This window comes from Carassius auratus, chromosome 1 (assembly GCF_003368295.1).
Source record: "Carassius auratus strain Wakin chromosome 1, ASM336829v1, whole genome shotgun sequence".
Classification (NCBI taxonomy): domain Eukaryota; kingdom Metazoa; phylum Chordata; class Actinopteri; order Cypriniformes; family Cyprinidae; genus Carassius; species Carassius auratus.
This window is the reverse complement of record NC_039243.1, coordinates 12,038,228-12,055,449: the sequence shown is the minus strand read 5'-3', so window position 1 is coordinate 12,055,449 and position 17,222 is coordinate 12,038,228. Positions and strand designations below refer to the sequence as shown.

Sequence of the window (17,222 nt, the reverse complement as noted above, 5' to 3'; positions counted from 1 at the left end):
CAAATTCAGTTCACACATCACTGCTCTCCTGCTGGTTATACTACAACTTTCATTTTGAATGTAATTGCTTTGGCACATTTTTTATGATTTTTTATGCAAAACAGTTAATACATTTACTGTAACACACTGTACTTTCACCAAATTCAGTTCACACATTACGGCTCTCCTGCTGGTTATACTACAGCACTTGTTTTGAATATAAAAACACTAATAAAAGTTTGATGAATATACAGTGCAGTAAAGTTATTAACTATTTTTAATAATTAAAAAAATCATAAAAAAATTTGTCAAAGCAATAATTTTCAATTTGAGTGTTGTAGTATAACCAGCAGGAGAGCAGTGATGTGTGATCTGATTTTAAAGAATGTACAGTGTGTTACATTAAAGTTATTAACTATTATGTCCAATAATGGTGAATTTATTAACTATTTTTTATAATAAAAAAGCATGAAAATTGTGCCAAAGCAATTACTTTCAAAATGAAAGTTGTAGTATAACCAGCAGGAGAGCAGTGATGTGTGAACTGAATCAGATGAATGTACAGTGTGTTACATTAAAGTTATTAACTATTATGTTCCATAACGGTGAAGTTATTAATTATTTTTCATAATACAAAATGTGCAACATCATTTAATTTCAAAATGATTGTTGAAGAATAACCAGCAGGAGACCAGTGATGTATGAACTGAATTTGGTGAAAGTAGTGTGTTATAGTAAAGTTATTAACTGTTTTTCATAATAAAAAAAAAAATCATATAAATGGTGCAAAAGCAACTATTTTCAATATAAGTGTTGTAGTATAACCAGTAGGAGAGCAGTGATGTGTGATCTGAATTTGGTGAAAGTACAGTGTGTTACAGTAAAGTTATTGACGTTTTCATAATAAAAAAAATCATAAAATTGTGCAAAAGCAACTATTTTTAAAACCAACATTGTAGTATAAGCAGCAGGAGAGCAGTGATGTGTGAACTGAATTTGGTGACACTACAGTGTGTTACTGTGAAGTTATTGAGTATTTTATTAGTAACCTTTTTCGCATTTCGCACTTTGCAGACGGTCCCTTAGGACTTGTCTCTCATACGCCAGCGCATTGAGATCAACGTATTTTGTACAGAGCGGAAGAAAGCTTGTTTCAGGCAAACTCGCTTGTAGCTCGTTTACTACATCACTACGAGTAAAAAGAGGCATAATTCGTGTACCAAAAACGTTTTGCTCGCGAGTTATTGATCCGGAAAAGTCGAATATCTTGCCAATTTTACCAAACTGGCCGACCAGACTCCCCGGAAAATGCACAACCTCACTAAGACTATTATAACTCGAGGATCGACATCGGAGTTTGTGATGGCTGCAAAATGTCCAAGTGTATCCAATATAGATTCAACTCGTAGCAAAATGAAGTCATCATCATCCGAAATGTTTGCTAGCTGGTTTAATTCTGCTGCTAGTGGCCATAACCGCCATTTGAGCTCCTCCACGAAACAGCGTAATTGAGCCACACCCACTCATTAACATATAATTTGCATGCAGCTGTCTTTGAAAATGAAAACGAAAACTTAAATAAAAGAGGAGTTAAAATGAAAAGTAAAATTTACATTTAAATTTGAATTGTGTCACCATTATTGCGTGAGCGTTAATAAATAGCTTTGTAAAAACTACATTTGTAGTTTATTTTTCACGTTTGGCTTTTCATTTTAATATTGGCAGTCTTGCCTCGAGACTGTATTGAAAATCAAATGTGAAATCACCAATTGCATTTTATATTTCAATTTGACAGGGATGTAACTGTGAAAATCAAATCATTTAATTTAATTCTCAATTTTGTCACATATTTTGCGTACAGTTTTCTGTAATGAAATCGTTAATCTGGTTTTAATTTTCATTTTAATCATTTAATTTATTTATTTAAATTTGGCAGAAAATGCCTTCCATACTATACTAACACGCTCTTTAAATAACAAAGAAAAAACATTGCGCCAGACTTTAGACCAGGTTTGAGCTGGTCTATAGCGCAGTCTATTTTCAGCTTTTTAAAATAGCTATGAGTTATCAATGCGCCTGAACACACCACTTTTTTAGGTCAGCACACCCATGGGTGCACAGATGGGTGCAAATGCATTTGCTAATTAAACGACGTGGCGCTGGAGGAGAAAATGCAAACGCTGCTGTACTGAAACTAGCAAACACACTTCCGCTGCGCTTTGCGTCGCATTGCACCGGGTGTATTATAGGGCCCTAAAACTAATAAAAGTGACAAAACATAATTACTAAAATTTGAAAAAAAACATGTAAGATATAAATATAAAACATAAACTCTAAATAATGACAAAAAGTATATAAATTAGGGCCGGGACTCGATTAAAAAAATGTATCTAATTAATTAGAGGCTTTGTAATTAATTAATCGAAATTAATCGCATTTTAATTGCATATAAATATTTGGCCTGAGAACAGTGATAAGTTTTTTTTTTTTTCACAGGGATTTATAGTATACCATTGAATATTGACTGAATACATAAGCTTAAGCAACAAAATATTGTTTATTTTTGTTCAACCAAGTCTAGCAGACCAGTGCAATTTTTGCCATTAAGTGTAGCAATAGCATAATAAGAAACTATTTAGAAATGGTATGTTTCAGAAATTCAGGAAGCTTATAGGTGCTGGAACCTTCTGTCAACTGTTTTTTTAAGTAAAACACAATACTGTCAAGTACATTCAGAATATTGGAAACCCTGACTATTAGAAAACCTCTCTCTGTTGCTTCAGAGGTCATAACATACTAAGTCCAACTCTCAATAACCTTGGCCAAAACAATAAAGAGTTCAACATAAAGTGCCAGTTGCACCAACAAAATAATACATAGTTCAACATAAAGTGTAAAGTCCACGATAGCTGCTATATGTTCTGCGTTGAGGTGATACTTGAGGTTCGATCATGTGCTGCCGTGATATGCGAACTCTAGTTGGTGCTCCAGTATAATCGGTCCGCCGAAACTCAAAAAACGTTCCGCGGTGCAAAAATAAGTTATTAAAAAATTTTTTTGTAATTAATTAATCTTAATTAACGCATTATTTTTTGTGTAATTAATTAATCTCAATTAACGCGTTAAAGTCCCGGCCCTAATATAAATATATCAGTGATTCTAAAACAACACTGGTTTGCCAAAGTTACATTTTTGACAAGGCCTTACCAACATTTTAACATATGACTCGTCTCCCTCTCCATGTAGTAAATTGGATGCATTCATCTACGATGCAGCGGTCTTGAACTACATGGCTGGACGTGATGAGGGCTGTAAACTGGTGACCATCGGCAGTGGTTATATCTTTGCTACTACAGGGTATGGCATTGCCATTCAAAAAGACTCAGGCTGGAAGAGGGCAGTGGACCTTGCCATTCTGCAGCTCTTTGGAGATGGTAAAAACTTATTTTTTATTTTTATTGTTATTTATATGATGAATTAGCCACCAGTCTTAATCTGCATTAATTAGTTAAAGATTTAAGATATTTAGGGGAAATTCACAAAGAATCTTTGTTGTCTACATTGTTTTAGCATCAGATTCACTAAAAAGAATTCAGCGAGAGAATTTACCTATAGGTAAGCCCCTCCCCTCGAATGCAGATTAGCCAATGACAGTCGAGTATCAGTTGCACAGGCGAAACTCTTTTGTAGCTGTCATTGTAAGAGAGTGAGCAACTCTGTTTGTTTGTCTGAGGAAGAAACAGTAACTAAGGGGGGCGGGGCTTACTCTGATAGGTCAACCTATCCATTTTATCCAGGCACCGTCTGCTATCTTTTATAACCATAAAAGATAGCAGACGGTGCTTGTTTAAAATGGATTAAGGGTGGTTAATGAATAAGATGAATTAGTATTCATTAAGAAGTCTTCATTCAGAAAAATGTGTTTTTTCGATTAAATCCAGTTTACAAAAGTGGCGTGAATGTGTAGAGAATTCACAGCTTTACTTCATTCACTTCTTCTCATGATCCTCAATGTGCCCTCAAGGCAACAGTTTTGTGGAATACCTGGCAAGAGATGACAAGTACCGACACTGTCTTTTAGGAATGCCAACAAATATGCCACAAAATTGTAACGATAGATGTGTGACAATATGGCACCCTGTTTTTCAAAGCTTCCTTTGTGTGAGAATATTCTGTTAAAGCATGATTAAGTGAATATGTACTCATCAAATCAAGGACTCCTCTCATAATATGCTTTGTAATAATATAAATTACTATAATTTACACAGGTTGCACAGGTTATACAAAAGTAAAGCTAAAGGTGTTTTTAAGTTTTCTTTCATATAAGTCTGTTTGCACAATGGATATGACATTCATTATTATTAAAAAACATAGTTGCATTACATATACCTAGGTAAATAAGCAATGTACAAATTTAAGTCGTCGATGGGAATATGAGATTTGCTTATACTGTATGAAGCTAATTTACTGTTGCAATTATATACATTTATATCAAAAACATACTTTTGTTCAGCAAGGATGCATTAAATTGAGCAGATTTATCAGTAAAGACATTTATAATGTTACAAAAAGATTTCTATTTGCAATAAATTCTGTTCTTTTGAACTTTCTATTCATCAAAGAATTCTGAAAACAATTATCACGGCTTCCACAAAAATATTAAGCAGCACAACAGTTTCCAACACTAATAATAATAATTTTTATTTGTCTTTGTTTTTTTTGAGCAGCAAGTCTGGATATTATATTCTGAAGGATCATATGACACTGAAGTCAATTCAGTTTTACATTCACAAGAATCAATTATATTTAAAAAATTTTAAATCGAGTAAATTAGTATTTGTAATTAGTATACAATATATATAGAATACTAATACTAATGAACTATAATAGCTGTACTGTACCAGCAGTAGGTGTACAGCACTGAAAAGTGTTTATCTCCACATTTCTAATTTAGTTTGATTTGAGTGCTTTCCTAGCGATCCAGATCCAGGGGCCATTTCTAGAAATCATCCTCTCTTTCCCAAACTGAATTTGAGATGACAAGCTGGAACACATCCAAAGACACATGCAGAAAATGCCCTATGCACCCCATACACATAAACAGTGTTAACAATTTTAGACACTTAATATGGCATTTTCTAAAGAGATCTATATATATATATATATATATATATATATATATATATATATATATATATATATATATATATATATATATATGCCCTACTTAATGATTCCTCATGCATGCATGCGGGACACATTAGATTAGATCAGTAGCAAGGTGAGTGTTCATATGCATATTGACAAGCAGGCAGTGCACCTTGGTTCAGCACACTGATAGCAGTATGGAATCAGAAAGGTACATTTGAGTGTATCACATGTTGTTATATAAGCCAGTAGCAGGAATAGAGTCATATTTGCAAGTGTCAAGGAGGCACTTGTATTATCTCAAAAGGACACTGGGAAGGCATCAACTGTGTGACATATACATGAAGGTGCACATAAATCCACTGGCACAGCATGTGAACACCCCGCATGCACATTCACCTTCACATAGGTGTTGGTTTTCGACTGATTTGAAAGCTAAGGTCACCAACTACAGCTCCTAGTGTGGCATAGAATTGTAGCAACTGAATGTATGGATCCTTTTTTTTATTTTACAGTGATTTTTTTTGAGTATGAGAAAAAGTATGTTTGTATGTATCTGCATTTGTCCCTAAAGACAGACCTGCAGAACACAGATTGGTGTTTTTGATTTTGATCCTGTCCCCTCCTATGCAGGCTGTCAGGCTCCTTAGGGCCCTTATTAGAGCTGGGAATCAAATCCCAAGTGACACCCAAAAGCAATCATCAATGAGATGAGTGCTCCAGTGTGTACGAGTTGGATTAATCCATCATGACAAATGTTACACTTCGCAGGGGCCGTAATTTGTTTACTGTGCACAGTTTTGTGGGGGCTCTAAATAAATGCAGTGCTGAAACGCATTGAAATCGTCAGGGATAGACAAACGTGAACAGACACGTCTGCTAACAGTAAAGCTTGAGAGCACTCAAAGCCCACAGACACACAAAACACACAAGCCGGAGAGGCAGAAAGTAAAAATTCAAAGATGCACAAACAATCACTCTCTTTCTAACCCACGTTCAAATGCTCGAAAGTGCAATCTTTTTTTGTCCTTCTTTGTAGGTGAGATGGAGGAACTTGAGGCCCTGTGGCTGACTGGCATCTGCCACAATGAGAAAAATGAGGTGATGAGCAGTCAGCTGGATGTAGACAACATGGCAGGTGTGTTCTACATGCTGGGAGCTGCAATGGCCCTGTCCCTAATCACATTCATCGCAGAGCACCTCTTCTACTGGCAACTGCGATTCTGCTTTATGGGTGTGTGCTCAGGCAAGCCCGGCATCACCTTCTCCATCAGCAGGGTGAGTGGAAAGTTTACTTTTGAACTTTTGATCTGAAGCAAACAAACCCCAACAAAGATTTTACTATTATTCTGGAGCCAACAGCCTATTGAGTCTGTGAAGCATTGGAAATTAGGAGTGCAGATAGGAAATATATTATACTGCTAATCATTTTCTTCATTGGAGTCGGTCTTGTTTTCCAGTCAGAATTTCTTTCCTATCATTAAATTTATGATGAAAGTAGTGACAGATCTTATTACTGGACTGTGACGTACATCCAAATGTAACCGTTTATCCAAAAAAACAACAACTTTGGGACTTTGTTCTATGCATTGTTATTTGATTGGATTACAAGATGTGGGGGTTGAACACAAAGTATGGCAGCAGATGAACCTGAACTTGCAATGAGTGGGGTTTTTAGCAGTCTACATTATTGGAAAAGTCCTAAATATGACATTTTGATTACAAGGTCAAAAGTAAAAAATAAATTAATTAAAATAAGCAAGTATGATTTGTTCACAATGAGATCTATTTACAGTATTGTTCAAAATAATAGCAGTACAATGTGACTAACCAGAGTAATCAAGGTTTTTAGTATATTTTTTATTGCTACGTGGCAAACAAGTTACCAGTAGGTTCAGTAGATTCTCAGAAAACAAACAAGACCCAGCATTCATGATATGCACGCTCTTAAGGCTGTGCAATTGGGCAATTAGTTGAATTAGTTGAAAGGGGTGTGTTCAAAAAAATAGCAGTGTCTACCTTTGACTGTACAAACTCAAAACTATTTTGTACAAACATTTTTTTTTTTCTGGGATTTAGCAATCCTGTGAATCACTAAACTAATATTTAGTTGTATGACCACAGTTTTTTAAAACTGCTTGACATCTGTGTGGCATGGAGTCAACCAACTTGTGGCACCTCTCAGCTGTTATTCCACTCCATGATTCTTTAACAACATTCCACAATTCATTCACATTTCTTGGTTTTGCTTCAGAAACAGCATTTTTGATATCACCCCACAAGTTCTCAATTGGATTAAGGTCTGGAGATTGGGCTGGCCACTCCATAACATTAATTTTGTTGGTTTGGAACCAAGACTTTGCTCGTTTACTAGTGTGTTTTGGGTCATTGTCTTGTTGAAACAACCATTTCAAGGGCATGTCCTCTTCAGCATAGGGCAACATGACCTCTTCAAGTATTTTAACATATGCAAACTGATCCATGATCCCTGGTATGCGATAAATAGGCCCAACACCATAGTAGGAGAAACATGCCCATATCATGATGCTTGCACCTCCATGCTTCACTGTCTTCACTGTGTACTGTGGCTTGAATTCAGAGTTTGGGGGTCGTCTCACAAACTGCCTGTGGCCCTTGGACCCAAAAAGAACAATTTTACTCTCATCAGTCCACAAAATGTTCTTCCATTTCTCTTTAGGCCAATTGATGTGTTCTTTGGCAAATTGTTACCTCTTCTGCACATGCCTTTTTTTTAACAGAGGGACTTTGCGGGGGATTCTTGAAAATAGATTAGCTTCACACAGACGTCTTCTAACTGTCACAGTACTTTCAGGTAACTCCAGACTGTCTTTGATCATCCTGGAGGTGATCATTGGCTGAGCCTTTGCCATTCTGGTTATTCTTCTATCCATTTTGATGGTTGTCTTCCGTTTTCTTCCACGTCTCTCTGGTTTTGCTCTCCATTTTAAGGCATTGGAGATCATTTTAGCTGAACAGCCTATAATTTTTTGCACCTCTTTATAGGTTTTCCCCTCTCTAATCAACTTTTTAATCAAAGTACGCTGTTCTTCTGAACAATGTCTTGAACGACCCATTTTCCTCAGCTTTCAAATGCATGTTCAACAAGTGTTGGCTTCATCCTTAAATAGGGGCCACCTGATTCACACCTGTTTCTTCACAAAATTGATGACCTCAGTGATTGAATGCCACGCTGCTATTTTTTTGAACACACCCCTTTCAACTAATTCAACTAATTGCCCAATTGCACAGCCTTAAGAGCGTGCATATCATGAATGCTGGGTCTCATTTGTTTTCTGAGAATCTACTGAACCTACTGGTAACTTGTTTGCCACGTAGCAATAAAAAAATATACGAAAAACCTTGATTATTCTGGTTAGTCACATTGTACTGCTATTATTTTGAACAATACTGTACATATATTTCGAAAATATTTCATTTCAAGTTTAAAACAAGATAAATTTAAAAGATGTCAAAAAATGTCTTAAATGTATATTATCTGTCATCTGCAGATAACTAAAATAACAAAATAAAATGTGCAAAGTGTTTTCTTCATATTATAATTGAATTGTGGCTGAAAAAGCCACAAACTCCTAGAAAATGATTACATTTTGAAGGCTTCATTACTTTTTATTTTATTTTGGTACATATTTGTTTTTGTACATTTAAATCATTCTGTTTCTTTCATTATTATGTGTGTGGGGGAAACTTCAATGCCCATTTTGCACATATGCAACATTACTGTATAAAACAGACCCCTGATCTTGAGCTAACGGTGCAGAGCAGCATTCTGTCATTCTAGGCATTCAGACATCAGATCATGCCTAAAGCCAGTGGTGCCATGGCCCACATAAAGGCGGGGATGAACACAAAGAGAGTAAATATCAGTTTATGTGACCAAACTGGCAAGTGACTCAAACATAAACCTGGGTTTACCGGAGTTCACAAATTATTGAGGCTAAACGGATAAATTATTGCTGTAGTCTGTTAGCTACAAGGGAAATGTGTATGACCAGTTTCCTCAGCTACAAGTACAGACATAGGAAAAACGATTTTCTTACTAGATATATTCACTTTGAGATGTAGATGCATGTTTGAACACTAGCTCTGTGGTCATCTTATTGAGGTAAGACGAATTTAAAATGAATGGGGGGGGGGGGCAACATACAAAATGGGAGAGAAAGGAACCTCTCAGGAGAAAGAGTGAAAGAGAAAGAGACATGAGATAACACTGAATGGAGAATGTTCCAACCCAATCGGACTGAAGGGTCACGATTGAAGTCTGAAGTCACAGTGGGAAGGATGAAAAAAAAAAAACTAAAAAAACAGACGGTAGAGAAGATAAGAGGAACATAAAGAGAGGAGGGAAAAAATACACAAGAGTGGACAGAGATTAAGCATGACTAAGAGCAAGACAGGAAACATTTCTGACATGTTGCCTCACAAGAGGGATGGACCGCCAGTAGAAGAGTAACCTTTAGCCTTTGAAATGTTTTTTTAATTCTATTTGTTCTACATATTTTTTATTTATTGTTTGTTATGAAATGGTTTTCATGGTTTGTATATAAATTACTAAATAGACATTCCATTATATAGTGCATCATAACATTTATAGGTCTGGATATAAATGGAAGCACCCAGCAGTTTAAAAGACATTGAAGTATTTTGACTTCAAGCCAGTTTTACAATAACACATTTGCCATTAAGAAATGAGTTTGATAAAATACAACTAAAAATACAAACAAAAATGGACTAAAAAGCAGTAAATCTGTATCATGGGTGAATGAGCTGGGGAGGTTTATTAGAATATTGTAATTATTTTGTCAAGGCAATGATGAAGGAGAGACACAGAGGAGTAGACACAGTGGTGTCAGCTGAATTCACATTGATTGAAGACATTGATAGTCAGTCAAAACCAGAGTTACTGCAACCCTGTTATCATTAATCAGAACTTCTATCTCCCCTGCCATTTCTCTTTCTTGAACATATTTTGATCTGTTTTCCTCTCTCCTTTCATCCCTTTCTGGTTCCCTCATTTCTTTTCTCTTTTGTACACATAATGTTAAAAGGGTAAAGACAATGATTAAATTTTTTTTAAACCTGATAAAAGGAAATCCCTTGAAATATATATATATATATATATATATATATATATATATATATATATATATATATATATATATATATATATATACACATTTATAATTGTTCTCTATCATACATTATAAGACTAATCTACAGCATATAGTATACTGAACAGTAATTACAAAATAATTAGAAAACCTAAAAGCTATAGAAACGAGATCTGATTTGAAGGGACTTGACAAAAGACTAAGCATTGCGACTTGACATGAACTTAGCATCAGAATTGTGAAAATGTTTGTTGTTAATTAAACTTCATTAAACAACAATCTAATCCCACATTGTTTGTTCCTTCTCCTTTCCTTTGTTTTTGCTTTCCATTATTTTATTTGTCCAACAGGGCATCTACAGTTGCATCCATGGTGTTCAGATTGAAGAGAACAAATCAGCCCTTAACTCCCCATCGGCCACTATGAACATGAGCATGAACAACACCCACTCCAACATTCTCCGTTTGTTGCGTACTGCCAAAAACATGACCTCTGTGCCTGGGGTCAATGGTTCTCCTCGCAGCGCATTGGACTACAGCCATCGTGAGTCAGCCGTTTATGACATCAGTGAACACCGGCGCAGCTTAGTAGGCCACACAGACTGCAAGCCTCCACCATACCTGCCAGAGGACAACATGTTCAGCGACTATGTAAGCGAAGTGGAGAGGACTTTTGGGAATTTGCACCTGAAGGACAGCAACCTGTACCAGGATCATTATCTACACCACCATGGGGGCACGGGATCTGAACTGGCTCTTGGTATGTCGGGTCCCCTGCCTAATCGACCTCGTAGCTTAGGGAGTGCCAGTTCATTGGAGGGTGGGTACGATTGTGACAGCTTAGGGGGAGGGGTAGCGCCCATCTTCACCACCCAGCCACGGCAGTCACTGACACATCGGAACAGGGAAAAGTTTGACCTGATCGCGGGTCACCCAACCCAGTCAAGCTTCAAGTCTGGCCTGCCTGATCTATATGGAAAGTTCTCCTTCAAGGGTGGGGCATCCAGTTCAGGGTTTATTGCAGGACATGACAGGTACTGCGGGGGAGGTGGGGTGGGATCAGGAGGGGATGATGGAAACATTCGATCCGATGTGTCTGATATCTCCACTCACACCGTGACCTACGGGAACCTCGAGGGGCATGGCAAAAGGCGCAAACAGTACAGGGACAGCTTAAAAAAGAGACCCGCTTCTGCCAAATCTCGCCGTGAGCAGGATGAGATTGAGCTTGGCTTCAGGAGACGACCCCACCATACAATCCATCATCATCACCACCATCATCCAGCAACACAAGCCCACCGCTCAGCCACCCCACCCGTGGAGCGCAAAAGCCAGAGAGGTGGTAACTGCACCTCCTATTTATTCAGAGACAAAGAGAATTTGAGGGACTTTTATGTGGACCAGTTTCGAGCCAAGGAAGGGGCAACCCCATGGGAACATTTGGATTTAAGTGATGCTCCAGGAATGGGTGGAGGAGTGGGACTGGGCGGAAGCAGTTGCAGTGGAGTAGTTAGTAGCGGTGGTGCTGGGGGAGCGTGCACTAGTTTGGTTCCCATGGAAGATTTCCTGAAAGGTAAATCCAAGAAGACAGAATGTAAGGGTGGAATGGGAGGAGGATCACCTGGGCAACAGGGCCATGCATGCTGGGAAAAAGGCATCGGAGGCGTGGGAGGGTTGGCCGGAGGGGATTGGGAATGTCGCAATTGCCACAGTGGAGGGGTTGGAAGTGGAGGAAGCAAGCCAGTTTGCATGCATGGGGGAGGCGGAGTAGGGGGAACCAGTGGAGGGAGTGGACAAATCTCAAGCCGTCCTAGTTCAGCCTCCTGCAAGCGGTGTGATTCGGGCAAGAAACCGGGCAACTTGTATGACATCAGTGAGGACAACCACCACCTCTTGGATCAAACTGGGGGCAAGCACCCTCTGGAGAGTGGAAAGGGAGGGGGAGGCACAGGGGCCCAAACCCAGGTACAGAGGCGGAAATTTGGCCCAGGTGGTAAGGTTTTGCGCAGACAGCATTCTTATGACACATTTGTAGAGCTGCAGAAGGAAGGGGCGGGCAGGATGGGTGGGTTTGGAGGCAGTGGCGGAGCATCAATGCTTCCTCCACCCCGAAGTGTGAGCCTAAAAGACAAAGACCGCTACATGGATGGCGCAAGCCCCTACGCACAGATGTTTGAGCAGTATGCGGGAGGGGAGCGTGAGACATCATATTTTGGGGACAGAGGGAAGGGTGGGGGTTCATCATTTAGCTTATTCCGTGGGGGTGAAGGTGGGTTGCACCGTCGCTCCGTGGGTGAGAGAGACATGAGGGACAGGGATAGAGGCATGATGGGAGGAGGTGTGGGCGGTACCCGAGGGGTCGGGACTTACTCCTTGTCTAAATCTCTCTACCCAGATAAGGTGAACCAGAACCCATTCATCCCAACCTTCGGCGATGACCAGTGTCTATTACATGGTGCCAAATCATACTACGTCAAAAAGCAGCAGGCACAGCCGCAGCAGCAACAGATGCCACAACAGCAGCAGCAACCACAGCTCCTCAACAACAGTCGGGCTGAATTCCGGGGCTCCATGGGGGTGACTTCCTATTTGCCTGCCTCCGCAACTTCTGGGGTGTTGTCCAATGTGGCCCCTCGGTTCCCCAAGGACCTATGTCTGGGCGGGCCTCTTATCAACCACCACAGTGGAGGACCTAACAACAATAAGCTGCTGTCTGCAAGGGATGGGTTAGGAATGGGTCAAGGACAGAGACCATTTAATGGCTCGAGCAACGGACATGTTTATGAGAAGCTTTCCAGTATAGAGTCTGATGTCTGAAGAGGGGAGTCAGAAACAGATATAAATGCAGAAAAGAAGCCAACGGATATGTGGAATGATCATTGAGAGAAAACTGATGAAAAGGCAGTGTGTAATTAGTTCCTCCATGTTCACACAAAGAAGAGGAAAGCGTATGTGAGGAACTGACTCACGCTTTCATTAAGTTATGCTGCCAAGCATACGTATGTAAATAGAGCAAGGGGACCTGCCCACTGTCAAAAAGTTGAGATTCGGGGGGAAAACCTGTTTATTCCTCTCTCTCTTTTTTTGTTTTTGTATATCCCACTATTTCCCTGCTCCGAACATCAAAATAGTGGCCAATCCAGATGGAGACAACAATGTACAATCCTTTGTACAATTGTGGATGGAAATCAGTTACTCTTTTTAAGCAACAGGGTAAAACTTACAATAATTGTACTGATGTTCTTTATAATAATATTATTATATATTATTACAATGTTTATGATGTTTAATTTGGGCTTGGTTTCTGGATGTTTTATGCTGTTATATATTTGTACTGTAGTTTCAGTTCTTAGTTAACAAACTACTCTGCGGGAGCCTTTTTGATTTGTCAACTGAGCTTATTTGATTGTTAATTGATTTGTAGACAAACTTGGATTCCATAAAGTTTCTTTATTATTGGTTATTCAAGTTTATTTGACCAGTATGGAGTGCTGTAAAATGTGTGCGCAAGGCATGATTTGCAAAGTACTTCAGCTGTACTTGAGATATCAATGTGAAGGAAATGTATTCTTATCACTTTATTTTATAGAGTTCCATTTGTTAGAACAACATTGGTTTAATACACAGCACGTTATGTGCCTTACCAAGACTTACAGAGAGCCTGATTTACAGGTCATATTGCCATGGTAACTTTCTGGTCACTGCACACAGACTTATCATTGGCTGATTCATATTATTCTAGAAACTTCCTTTTAACAGTATAAGCACTGATATGGATTATCCAGCATTGAGGAGACATAATGTAGGCTAAATGTGTTCATAGTATTAATCTTTAGAACAAGGTTATAAAGAGAACCAGATAAATTATCATTCTAAGAGCTTCTAGGAACGTACGATATGAGAGGTTTGCACAACATTGTACAGTGCACAGTATCCTTCCTGAGAGTTAACACATGGGGTGTATACATATGGTGTTATCTAAAATATTGAAACAAATGTCAATTAATCATTTTTTTCCCACCTTCCCCCATTTTTGAGGAAGTCTTTGATCAAGCAGCAAAATAATAACTGTGTCATGGATTTGTTTCCTCTTAGAACTGGATATGCTTATCTGAACTTTCATTAGGGAGTCGCCAGTGCACATTATTTAGGGTTTTGCAAGATTCTCAGCAAATACTTGCATTTTGTCATGTAAATATTCTCTTCCCCCCCCCACTCTGTACAGTAAATAGACAGAAAGGATGTTACTCTACGGATTTATGTTTTACCATATTGATTAGATGATATTTTAAGAATTACACTTAAGGTTAACAATCTAACCGTGCTGCAAAATGTATCAGATAAAAATCAATGGTATAGATAAACACTTCAAAAAAATTTCTATATCCTCCCTATTGTTTTTCAGACTAATACAATGCTTTACTGCACCTTTACAGCAGAAGTGAACCCTTTTAGATACATCATTTTATGCCAGTCAGAGTGCTTTTTTAACAACATAAAACATGATGATGATGGGAATGAATCCAGTTATTTCCCATATCCATTTGGTGGTAATTTGCAGTTTTAATACCCACTTATATAAAGTAAAGGTATTTCTCAGGAATTTTGGATGGGAACAGTCAAAAAGAAACATATCATTTAAGTAAATTGCCTAATTACCTAATCAATAAACCACTGAACTCATTTAATTGGATAAACGAGAGCCATGTGAGGTTTGTTGTAAGTATTTAGGACTCTCTCGTTCTCTCTCTCTCTCTTTTTTTTAACCAGGAATGGTTTCATGGCAAGGCAGTCTGAAGACATGGTCATTTGTTGAATTTTTGGCCCTCCGCTTAGATAAAATCCTTTACTTGAAGTTTGTTGTGTTTACTGCAGATTTTGTTCATACATTTTCTTTGTGAATGAACTGTTAGCCAAACAGATCTCCACTTTAAGCACAATATTTATAATATTTGGTTTATAACTGATGTATAGCTATCAATTTGTGAATTTTGATCTCAACTTTTTGCCACATTCTTTTTTGACTCTTTTTTTGTTGTCTTTGTGTGAGAGTTTGTGTTTAAGACGAGCATGCATGTCTTTTACTTATTTATTGCCATATCTTTAGTGTTTCATTTATGTTTATTTAGATATCACGCCTGCTCTTTGTGGGTGCAATAGGTTGATGAATTGTGCATCATACAGGTTCAGGTTGTAGAATAGATGTGGTGAGTTTAATGAACTGATAAGATCTTTGAAAATGGATGTGTATGGAATAATAACTCATTAGAGAAATTAACAGGCAATCCCAAATTTGGGTGATTTCATCAGGAATACTGCCACAAGTTAAGCATAAATTTTTAAAGATAATTCTTTTGTCCATATATTGTGTTTTTTTCACAAGATTTTTTCACTTGCTCTCATAATACCTTTCTTTGCATGGAACCATGTTTTTAAAGTACCCTTAAGATTGTTATGCTTGGTCAACTTTCTTAATTTTAGTTTTATTTAGTGAATCCTTTAAAGATATCTCATAAGGTATCTCTAAACAGTGTGGCATTTCTTTAAGAGCTATAGATGTGAAACCAGTCCTCTGCATTTCCTGTCAATCTCTGTGTTTCTATCGGAGAGTCGAGCTTATAGTTTTTAGTAATAGTACTATGTATAAGTAGTATTGTTTGATTGGATGTGTGGGTGTCAGGGAAAGATGACTTTGCTCTTCCGGAAAAGCTTTCCAGTTCAATCTTTCATTTTAACTCACACTTTAAAGATGTGGCCTTGTAAAAGCACACTAATATCATTTAATAAACCCAGGTTTAACGTGAGAAGACATTTTCAGCAGAAGATAGAAGAAAGATATAAGAGAGGTGGGTGAAAAGGACAGGAGGGATAGTAGCCAGTGTTCTGTGTTATTTGATTGTTTTATTTCCCTTCTCATTCATTCTCATTTGAACTGATCTCTTTCTTGATGACTGGTAGTATAAGACTGCAGTTGTTTTTCATTTTTAATGCCCTCCCCAGTAAGGTATGTCACATATGATTGTAGGTGTATCTGAAATCATATGCTTGATTACTTCTGTATGCGAGTGGGCATGTGTGTGCGCAGGTGTCTGTGTGTGCACATTTGTCCGTGCACATGTGTTTGTGTGTGTGTGTGTGTGTGTGTATGAAAAGGAACAGAGCACAGTGCAATGGTTATCTATTATGTCTGCTGTAAATAAATCTGTCCCCTTTCCATAGCCTTTTAATATATGGAGACAAATATTTAAAATAATGAAATTTGAAATACAAGATTTTTTTATAGCCACATGGGGAAAAGTTATTAGACCACTGGACCAGAAACACAGTGCCATTCTAATAGCATCCGAGAATCAGAATTTAAGACAAAAAGTAGACATTTGTTGTCTTCAATTCTGTCTTTCTTGTATTTTAATCACTTACTTTAAATGTTACTTATGGATCAGAACTGTACAGATTCTGTAAATATGATACAAATGGTTTCTTTTTCTTTCTTTCTGTTTTTGTATAGAGAGATTACATGTGTTAAGACTACAATAATAATTTAATGAGACATTTCACAATACTTAAGCTATTGAGAATACAGACACAGTGTGAAAATAAGTGCTAAGATATATTCTTCTGTCTCTTTGTACAAAACGGTGTTGACTCAAAACAAAATAAAAGGGAGATATCTCAAGCCTCATAGTGCTTCTGTGTTTTCCATACATCTCACGAGAATCTGAGAGGAATTGGTGACACTCCTTTTTTATTTTTTGCTGTCATCATGTCCCATATGAATGAATCTCACTTGGTTTTCACGTTGTTATTATGTGAAATCTGTTTCTTATGTATGTGCCCCTTCGAGCAGATTTGATTTCACACTGACTGTTCAACACAAGCTTAGGTTTGCTTCGTGACATGACGTGAATGAGAGCTTATTAGCCACTGGTGTTGCCCTGGATACGTC

The 17,222-nt window shown here is 37.8% G+C and overlaps 1 protein-coding gene across 5 annotated transcripts in view; it reads left to right on the top strand.

Moving 5' to 3' along the window:
* grin2bb (glutamate receptor, ionotropic, N-methyl D-aspartate 2B, genome duplicate b) overlaps positions 1 to 16,953 on the top strand; it is an 89,140-nt gene extending 72,187 nt beyond the window's left edge. For 2 of the 5 annotated variants that reach the window (XM_026272933.1, XM_026272938.1), the window contains exons 14-16: positions 3,226 to 3,413; positions 6,167 to 6,405; positions 10,628 to 13,093. In XM_026272933.1, the coding sequence (XP_026128718.1) occupies positions 3,226 to 3,413; positions 6,167 to 6,405; positions 10,628 to 13,093 (2,893 nt within the window). Of the gene's footprint in view, positions 1 to 3,225; positions 3,414 to 6,166; positions 6,406 to 10,627 lie in introns of all 5 variants that reach the window. The other 3 variants (XM_026272952.1, XM_026272957.1, XM_026272945.1) reach the window with 3 other exon arrangements.
* The last annotated feature ends 269 nt before the right edge of the window (positions 16,954 to 17,222 follow it).